This window comes from Elephantulus edwardii, unplaced genomic scaffold (genome assembly GCF_000299155.1).
Source record: "Elephantulus edwardii isolate Elephantulus edwardi_28Jun2011 unplaced genomic scaffold, EleEdw1.0 scaffold00103, whole genome shotgun sequence".
NCBI classification, from domain to species: Eukaryota; Metazoa; Chordata; class Mammalia; order Macroscelidea; family Macroscelididae; genus Elephantulus; species Elephantulus edwardii.
In genome coordinates this window covers 6,577,988-6,588,376 of record NW_006399853.1, presented here as the reverse complement: position 1 = coordinate 6,588,376, position 10,389 = coordinate 6,577,988, and the positions used below count along the sequence as shown (strand labels likewise).

At 36.4% G+C, this 10,389-nt stretch overlaps 1 protein-coding gene across 1 annotated transcript in view; it reads right to left on the bottom strand.

Annotated features, from left to right (window-relative positions):
- The window catches only part of DCC (deleted in colorectal carcinoma), a 1,276,184-nt gene that overhangs the window by 368,966 nt on the left and 896,829 nt on the right, over positions 1-10,389 (bottom strand). Inside the window, exon 9 of the mRNA XM_006891717.1 lies at positions 7,799-7,953. Within this exon, the coding sequence (XP_006891779.1) occupies positions 7,799-7,953 (155 nt within the window). The remainder of the gene's footprint in view (positions 1-7,798; positions 7,954-10,389) is intronic.

The window sequence follows — 10,389 nt, the reverse complement described above, 5'->3', positions numbered from 1 at the left end:
AACAACAACAATTCTATATATCATATCTTATATCTTATATATTAATTATATATTATAAAGTGCCATCAAATCGAGTATGACTCATTACTGCCCTATGAACAAAAGATCTGAATCAGTCCTGACCTTACCGTCCTCACACTTCCTGACACATGAGAGCCCATTGCAGCAGTCACCATGTCAACTCACCTGGATGAGAAGCTTCCTATACTTCATTGACCCTCCATCCTTCCCAGCATCATGTCCCTCTCCAAGAACTAGCACCCCCTGGAAACATGTACAAAGTATCTGAGGTAAATTCTCATGATTCTTGTCTCCAAAGAGCAATCCAGCTGCACCATCTCCAAGACATATCTGTTCACTCTCTTGGCCGTCCATGGGATATTCAGTGGTGTGTGTGTGTGTGTGTGTGTGTGTGTGTGTGTATATGTATGTGTTGTATGTATATGTGTATATATGTATATATGTGTATATTTATATATGTATGTGTGTCTATTTATATATGCATGTATGTATATGCATATGTATATGTATATTTATATGTATATGTATATGTATATGTATATGTATATGTATATGTATATGTATTCACCAATACCTGGCAGTATTTAACTTTAAATAAAGTAAATTTGATCCTGCAGTAATATTTAAAATTTTTTTCTTTAGTTATGCTTTAATCTAAATATTATCTCTACTTATTTGGTGTTGTCTGACTCATCTAATGCTACTTAATATTCTAGCACCAGATAGAGTGGGTAACACGTAATAGTTGCTCAGTGAATGCTTTCACACTGCATAGAGAGGAGTGCATTCCAGATGAGTGTTTTATAAGCACACAGGTGATCAGAGGGCCCTGTTTGCTTTCTCTCTCCACTCATTGTTCGTCATACTTACCAGCTCTCCAAAACATCAGATGTAACTGAAAGAGTTCCCTGAAGCAGTTCAGAGCCGATGATCTGTTCTGTATTGGAGTGGAGTTTCATTTGCCTGCTCTGCTGTGATGGTATTATCCCTGCAGACACTCACACACTGCTCAGATTGGAAAGAAACTTCTTTTTGTTTCCATAATAAGGTAAATAATCAAATAAAGACGATTCAGCTCAAAACATTTCTGCATAGGAAACCTCTGTCTTTCAGAATACAGATACACAACCTGCATCAAACAGCCACATATGTCTAATTGTTACTTCACTGAACAGACCGCTAGAACTTAGCACAAAAAAACTACTTTTGATTGAGTGAGGAAAGTGCAGAATGACTCACAGTTACTTTTGAACCCTTCTAGTCAATTAAATAACTCTTCCTCCCATTAATATATATCATTACAAAAGACATAATATCCTAGCCTAATTGGCCATTAAATCCAAATGGACTCCCTAAGCCTCCTGTTGCTGTGATGCCAAATAGTAAGCCTCACTTACTCTCCCATCTTGTTTGTGATTTCTTGTTGAAAAGGTGTTTTTCAATAAGAGATATTTTCAGTGACATCAGTATGGGCCCTGCTGCTGTGAATGATGAAACGTTAAATGCTTTTGATTCTTTGCCGTGTTAATCTCTAGCCATGGATGTGACCACACAACTGGGCCATGGCTATTTGCCCATGGTCAATTTAAATATGACAGTCATCCCTAAAATCACTCCAATCACCACACAGTTCAGTTCATAACTGTAAAGCAGCTCAAACAAGAAAAGAAATGACCTGCACGGAACTGTCATGAACTTGATTGGCTCAGTTTAGGGTTATCGTGAAATAAACACAACTGATATTTCATAGATCTCTCCCATTATAAATATAAAGCAGATTCTATCAGCATCTTTCAACCAACTTGATATTCATAGCATGGGAATGCTGTGACACAGTGTATAGGATGATATACTGATGGTAAGAATTCCAAATTTAGTCAATGTCACACAGATGTATTTGAGGCAAAATGAGAGACTACATTTGTAGAGTCTTCTTGTAAAGAAAGCCTAAGTAGCAAGAAGTAGCAAAGTCTATACATGTGTTGATTATAGTCTATTCAAGCCTGTGCTAAATGATGAATGAAGTGGTACTTTAAAGCCTTGTTTACCTAGGTGGGTGCCTCAGTACCCTAGTTTCCTTTTGTTTGTAAGAGTGGTGCACTGGGGATTATAAACTCATTCAATCATGTTAGGGCAGAAAACTTCCCTTCAACCGAGTGCATGCGCAATGGTAAATAAAACGCAGGACCTTTCATATTATTCCATTGTATTGTCACAATCTCATAACAGGATGGGAAAACGACACTTCTGATGTCAATCTGGAAAATCTGAGGTTTTACAGATTAAGAAACTTGTCCTAGGATACAGGTTTCAAAGTTTAGAATCAAGTGATGACTTTGTGTGTTCCTTCCACAGTCACCATTCTTTCAAATTCCTCTTAGAGTTAACATGAAAATAAAATAGATAGCCAGAGGAGGGGGGGAAGCAATCCAGTTATTCCTCTAGATAATGTATTTTAGAATCACTAGACTAGAGGATTACCTTCCCTCATCTTTTCAGTATAAAAAATATAATGGTCTAAGAATATGACTCACAACCCTTACCTATAAAGGGCTTTTGTGGATAATTGGGTTGAAGTCTAGCAAATAGGCTTCTATTCGAATGCAAGCCATCCAGCCTGTATGTGGTCCATTTTAACATTCTGTCTGATTAAGCTACCTTAACAGCGTCTGAGAGGACCCCAAATAATAATTCAAAAATTCTCCACATGTGGTATGAAAAGATTAGACAAGTCTTAAGCAGACAGGGACTTTAATCCCAGTGATAATAACAGTGCAGAAATTATATACCATAAAGTCAGGGGAGAAGGAGTAGGGGTTCAGTAGAAGGAAGATGTAATCAGGGAGGAACAAACCTTCGTATAAATCAAGCCTTTCTATTCTGGGTGATTATTTCATAAACTGGATCTTGGTCTGTTGATCTCTTTAAATGATTACTACAAAATGCATGCACTTTAGGAAACCATTGCCGCTGGCTGATTTATATTTCAGACATATTTTCTATCAGGTTTTAGTCTTGGAGAATACGGTTTTCATAATAGAATTGATATTTTCAAATAATATGAAAAACGTGAAATTCAATTTGTATAAAAGCTATGTAATTTTAGTGTACATTTACTACATCACATTTGGGAAAACAGTGATAAAAGCAGCTACCAAACGGATGCCCCGACGAGACCCATTTGCCAAAGATAAGATCACTTTGTCAGGGAGAGAAGTGATGATGGAAACGTCATTTCTCCTTATTCCTTTAAATTCTGATATTCTAGCCAGATAATGAAATCAGCCCATGCATTTCCTCTAAGAAGACAGAAATATGGGCTTATAAGAAGGCAAGAGGGGAGTAAGAGAGGCAGGAATAAAGGGGAGCAGAGAGGGGGAGAGAAGGATGGAAGGGAAAAGAAGTAGGGCTCTTTAGAATGTTCTGTCTTCCTCAGCACTTGGTCTATTACTGAGTAGGTTTGGTTTAAGCTGAAATGCTCTTCACGGCCCCAAATTGGCATTTTGTCCTAATAACAGAAGATAAAATACATATGGAATACCTATTAGCCATAATAACATTATTTATTTATCCTATTATTTCTAAGGGTTAAACCAGGCTGCTCTTTGGAGACTAGGTTTCTAAAGCTTCATCTGACATACTTTAGACATGTTGAAAGGTGGGACTGGTCCTTTCAGAGGGATGTCATGCTTGGGAGGGTGGAGGGACAGTGCAGGAAAGGAAGACCCTCAATGAGATGGATTGACTCAGTGACTGGGGTGAAAGGGGTAGGGGTGCCAGAGACAATAAGACAGGCACAGAATAGAACAGTGTTTAGGGTTGTTGTACATAGATAGGGTCACTAAGAGTTGCAGGCAACTCAACATCACATAACAACAACAACAACATTATTTCTAAAGAAGTTAAGAGTTTGTTCACAGTATCATTGATCTAAGTTAATGAAACAGATCTTACTATTCTGCGTATCCCATGCAAAATGTCCCCCCAAAATATATCTTTCTTTGTCTTAGAAAGTAAGTTTATCCTGGAATTTTATCAGATAAACTCTAATGGCTATCTAGCTCTGAAATACAGTAAAGCACTTATAAGTATAATAAAACAGGAATTAGGAAGTAAAAGATCCTATAAAAATCTATCAAAGTTAAATCTTCTAAAAATGCATGCTTTTAAGTAAGATGTTCTAATATAAGAGATCTGAACAAAATTTTTTTAAAATGGAATTTTTGTTGGTTTTTAAATTCTCCATCTCTATACAACCTACTTTAAAGATAATTAAAACACATACTATGATTCATTTTTAAAATCCAACTCTAGTAATTGAAAATAGAAATAGAAGAATTCATTGATTCTATGCATATGATATATGAAAAGTTAAGAAAAATACGGCAATTTAAATGTGGTGTTAATGTAGACATTATGGAATGGAAAGAGGCATTATCTGATGATTAACATCTAGACAACAATAAAATACTCCTCAAGGGTATTTTGGGGGCAAGGTCATTTTCATGGCCGTGCAAAGTAACCCAACATGTATAAGGGCCACACACAGAAAATAGCCCAGCCAGTCAAAGAGCTTACCATATTGCTCTATAGTCACTGTCTTGGAATTCTTAATATGACATCAATAATATAAGGGGTCCTGTATTTTCCTTTTCAGTGACCCCACACTTATATATTCATTCCTAATTGAGAGAATGCATTCCCTAATGACTCCTTCCAACCTGTCTAGTCTCATATCTTTTAAGGTGTTAAAAGAGGGTTTGGTTTTGTTTTTTTCTGAAGCAAAGATGTATAAAACTTTCTTATTTTGGTCTTCCCATTTTCTTACTAAACATTACATTACAATTTGTCATCATCTCGTCTATAAAGCCTCTGCCAAGGAGAAGAAAGAAGGAATACTTTTCCCAAGTGCAGATCGGGCGATAGTTAGCACCTGATCCAGAAATGAGTGTTCACACACTCTTCTTCAGCAAGTCCATTTAAAATACTCAAAATCTGAAGTAGTCCAAATATCATCTCACACACTTATCAATGGAACTATTTCCACTTTCTATTTTATTTTTCTCCTAAACATCTGAAGTCACTGCAAATTTAAACAATGTTTAAAGTTTAAGAAGTATTAAAATTAAATAGCATCCCTTTTAAAGGAATAGATGCAAGTGGTTATCCAAAACACTGGCATTTATTCCAAATAATACATTAGTGAGTTTAGCTCTTATATTATCCTTTTTAAGGAAACCAAATAACCCCGAAAATGTGATTATCAATAATACATCTTCTCAAATTACACTAGAAATCTTTATGGAAAGATAAAAATTCTATAACATGTAGAAATATTTTCCAATATGCAATTGTGACTGTAATTTTACAAATAATGTGCATTTTCCAACCTTACCTTCCCCTCTACCTTAAGTGTTTAATTGTTATGCTGTTTGGTTGTCTTTTTAATATGTTGCTATAAATATATTTACATCACTTTCTTAGAAAAATTTTGCTGTGGTTGTAGCATGGGCTGATAAGCAAATATGGGCTATTTACATTTAAAAATTCAGTTTTCATTTTATGAGAGCAGAAATCATTAAGCTTTAAGCAGTTTTGGCTGTTTTTTTTGTTGTCTTTGTTACTCTTTAAAAATTTTTATGCAAATCAAAGTTTAGTCCAGCACTCCCAATATGATTAACAAGAAGACATAATTCCTCAATTAATGAAAAACAGCTTCTCAGTCAACCACTGAAAGTCTAGGTTCTTTATTTCCAGGGTTACTCTAGTTACACCTTTCCACAATTTGTTCACAAAAGTGTCACTATCTTTTCATTTTCTCTCCTTCTTCCTCTCTCCACCACCGTCATTGTCCTCTCTCATAGTGTGGGAAGCATTGTACTCTCATAAGTGTATGAAGCACTCTCTCACATATTGGTCTCACAACTGTCGGTTATTTGAAAGACCACAAAGCTCTGGTAGTCTAGTAACAATTCCAAAGGCATGTGGTTTGAATTCACCAGCTGTTCCACAGGAGAAGGATGAGAAATCTCCCATGAGATTAAATGTCTCTGAAAATCCACTGGAGGGTCAGCTAAGGGTTGGTTCCACCTCGATGATACACAACAACAATGACAATGTGTCTGCAGTTAAGATAGCTGGTGATCATTCCACACCCCAACAGGAGCCAACATAATGGCTAGAAAAGCCAAAGTTCAAGTGTTCTGACATCCCAAGGATACTTAGGTGAAGCACAAGGGATTTTAAGGCACTGAAGCTATTCTGCATGATATTGCAGTGGTAGACACATAACATTGAGCATTTACCAAAAGTCATAAAACTGTTCAATACAAAGAGTGAACCTTGTGCTCACTTCAGACTTAAGTGAATAATAATACCTCAATACTAATTTATCAAATACAAGAAATGTACCGCATTAATTCAAAGCATTACCGCTAGGAGAGTATATGGAAAGCTGAGTGACAAATTTAGACTCCATTGTTTCTGTGCATTGCTTTTTCATTGATCACTGTATTCTACAGAACTAAGATTACTTTGAAAAAAAATTAGAAAAAGTTGAGAAGAGTGTGAGATAGTTCATAAGTATTGATTAATGCTGTTAAGCTTACCCTACTCTGCACCATCATGATCTTGGCCATGTTCAAGTCCATTGTTACAGTCACTATGTTAATATCTCAGTAGGGCCTCCCTCTCTTTCATGACCCTCTATGTTTCCAAGCATGATGTCCTTGTCCAAGAACTAGCCCCTCCTTGCAACATTCCAATAACATGTGAGCTGAAGTTTTACCATTTTTGCTTCTAAGGTGCATTCTATTTGCAATTTCTCCAAGACAGACTTGTCCACTCTTTGGGGTTGTTTAGTAAACATTATTTGTTTACATTAATTACGTTTAAGCTCACATTGGTAGCTTCTCGCATGTACTGACTTCCAGTTTAGGTTCTTCAATATAAGTTTTTGTATGTGGAAGTTTTATGTCATTATTATTTTGCCTTTGAAATATAAAATGACCAAAAAATTCAGAAAAGTCCAGGGAGGATGAGGAAAATCAATAATCATGAAATAATTTCTCAAGTAATATATGCCAGTTTATTTGAAAGTGAATATATAGGATTAAGCAGGAGTGGCATCTACTTCCTAAATAACATGCCTCCAGAAACCCTATGAACTTGGATAATGCCAGTAATTGTAGAAGGGCTTCAAGCCTTTTGTTCATAGGGTTGCTATGTATCATGCTCTATTCAAAGGCAACCGACAACAACAGATATTTGTTATTGTTAAGGGCCAATGAGTCAACTCAACTGCAATTCATAATAATCCTGTGAAGAACAGATCTGAATCTGAACCTCATCCTATCCTTTGTCATTTCATGATCTCTGATTTGCTTAAGCGCATTGTTAAAGCCACTGTGTCAATAATAGATTGTTGTTATGTTGTTGATTAGTGTCAAGTTGAGCATGACTCATAGTGAGCCTATGAACAAAAGGCCTGAAGCCTTTCTATAACTATAGTCATTTATAGCTTCCAGAGGCATGCTGTTTAGGAAGTGGATGTCACTCCTGCTTCTAAAATGATAAATTAGACCTTTATTATTTGACCTTATGGAGATAAGGCTCAAATAGAGAGGGGCATTCTGGTCCTAAGTTGCTTTGCCTTGAAGATAATTTAGAAAGCAGTTTCATAATCCATTTTCTAAGTTCAGGAAAATTATAGGACTCAAGATATTTACAGATGAGAAGGACTACTTTTTCAATATTGTCCTTCCTTTGTCATACTCACACTCGGGCTGAGTGGCCACCTTGATGGGTTGAGAAGTCTCCCCTGGTCCCCATTCATTATAGGCTACAACTCGGAAGGTGTACATGGCTTCTGGCTTCAGGTTTCCTACAGTAAGCTGAAGGGACCCGGGCTGGGATGTGTTCAATGCTCGTTCCCTGTAAAATCAAAGACGCACAAAGTATTACTTCAGAATGAAGACTGAAATAATATTTTCTGGGAAAGATGATTAAAAAATAAATACTTAGACTCAAAGTTGCACTTAAGTCGTAAGGAGGACACAAGGTGCTAGCTCATGAAAGTTTGACCTGAGACATAATTGAAAAGTCCTGAGATTTACTCGAGAAACAAATTGAACAGAAGGGACTGCAAACAAATATTATAATGGATTCTAAAGAGTTCAGGTTTGTGCCACCCTTGTACAAAACTTGCAAACCAATACCTTTTCCCTTGACACTTTACAATTTCAAATGAAAAGCTTCAGCCAAACAAAGAGCTATTGAAATAAGAGTAAACAGCTGGAATTCAGATGGGAAGATGTCTTTTCAAACATCAAACTAATGACAGAATTCAGAGTTTCAATAATTCTACAACTTGGTCTTTGTATGGCCAACAAATGCACTGCTGCATCTTCCTTCACTCTAGAGAAAGAAAACTCAAATGCTAAGTGATGGCATGTATGATGAGGTCATGAGCTCCTGTGATTTCTTTACCTACAAGTAGTAAAAGAAAATTAATTCCCTGTTATGCAAGCAGAACCTTGTTCACCACCTTGTTCTTCATGTAACTTCTATTTGGATTTGACATCAATAAGATTTTCACATACAATTGGGTTTCATCAATTAAAAACTCCCCCAGTCATTTAGATTATGGTAGAATTTACACATAGTAAGAGGAGACAAACTATACAGATTTGATGTTAATGTTTAAGAAACAAAAAGCACAATTTTTAAGGACACATGTTACCCTAGGTATTTATATGAATTTTTCTTTTATTCTTAGCATATAACTGACTGTAGTCCAAAAGGACTTATTTCAACTTACTCAACTGTTTCTTAACCTTCTATTTCAAGATAATATATTTTCAGTAGAATTAGACATTGCCATACTGTCTATTTTTTTTAAAATAATAATGTCTATTACTTTCTATTATTTAAAATAAGAATAATTTTTTTTGTGGGTGATATTTAGCTTTTTTTAGAAGAAAAAAAATAACACATTTCTAAGGTACTGAAAAGTTTTCTGGGCATAGGTACACCATTAAATATGACTGAATGAGACAGGTTGGTTGATTCATCCCCAAATCCACTTCTTACAGTGCTCCTGTGCAAAGTCCAGGGCGAGTTGCACTGTTAACAAAAATTCACTTTGTTTACATTCCAGACTCTATTTCTCAGCCTCCTGTCATCAGGTGAGTGCATGCAACTGTTAGTTTGCCACTAATGACTGGGAATGACAGTGATGTGTAGAGATGCTAAGGCTGGCCTAGGAAAACAAGTGGCATCCTCCCTGCTCGCATACTCCAACTTTAAGTTTGAGACAAGTACTCGGGAAGCTTGGGAGCCATATCTCTATGACAGAGAAGCCAGCACAAGCCAGAATTCTGGAAAACTTAGAAAAGAATTACCTATCCAGCAGGACTACTCTTTTTTATACTTTATAGAGTTAGAAATAATCTCCCATTATACGTAGAAACCATATATACAACATACGTATATAAAGAACAAACAGATATGCTTTAGAAAGAGTACTGCCAGGCTGTATCTTGGGTAAGAACTTGTGGTCCCAACACAGTTTCTTTGAATTCACCAGCTGCTCCAAGGGAGAAAGATGGACAATCTTCTCCCATTTAATTTACAGGCTCTGAAAACTCGAGGCAGCTCTGACTCAGTAATACATGGAAAAGCAGAAGGTCAGAGAAAAGAGAAAAATTCATTGTGTTTTACTATAAGTTTCATTTTGCTTGCTGAAGTAAGTTACAACAAAAGGAGTGATTATGACTAGAACTATTTAACATGTTGTGACTCAGGGAAAAGGAATTTTTTAAAGAACAAACTTCATAGACAGCAACTGGGAAGAACTTAAGAGTTCCCCGAGTTTCATGGCCAAGCTGAGAGAGAAGCTGTCACACCTACTGTCCCCTCTGGTGTCAGGGTTCTGTTGTCAGATTGTTCTCCTGTTTTCTCAGGACATTTAGAAATGGGAGAGAAACCTCTAAAGTGGCCCAGTGCATGTTGGGGAACGTGGAAAAATGGTATCTCCTGCACATTACCCTTCATATCAGTCAAATTATAAACATTGTTCACAATTACACATCAGAACATTCCAGGAGAATTTTACCAAACTGATGGTGCTCCAATAGCTAACAAAGGTCTCAAATAATTTCCCAACAAGAAAGCAAAGACTAAGTTCTGAAGGACAGTCCATAACTCTTGGTTTCTCTGATCTCACTGTACATCAATGCCAGCAGCCTAAAGCAGTCAAACTCTCCACAATCTCGTCATTTAAGTAGTAAGCAAGTAAGGATTTTCTCTCTACTAATTCTAGTCCATGCTCTCTGGGAAAGGTCAGATAAGAACTCTGAGCTCAGAGGG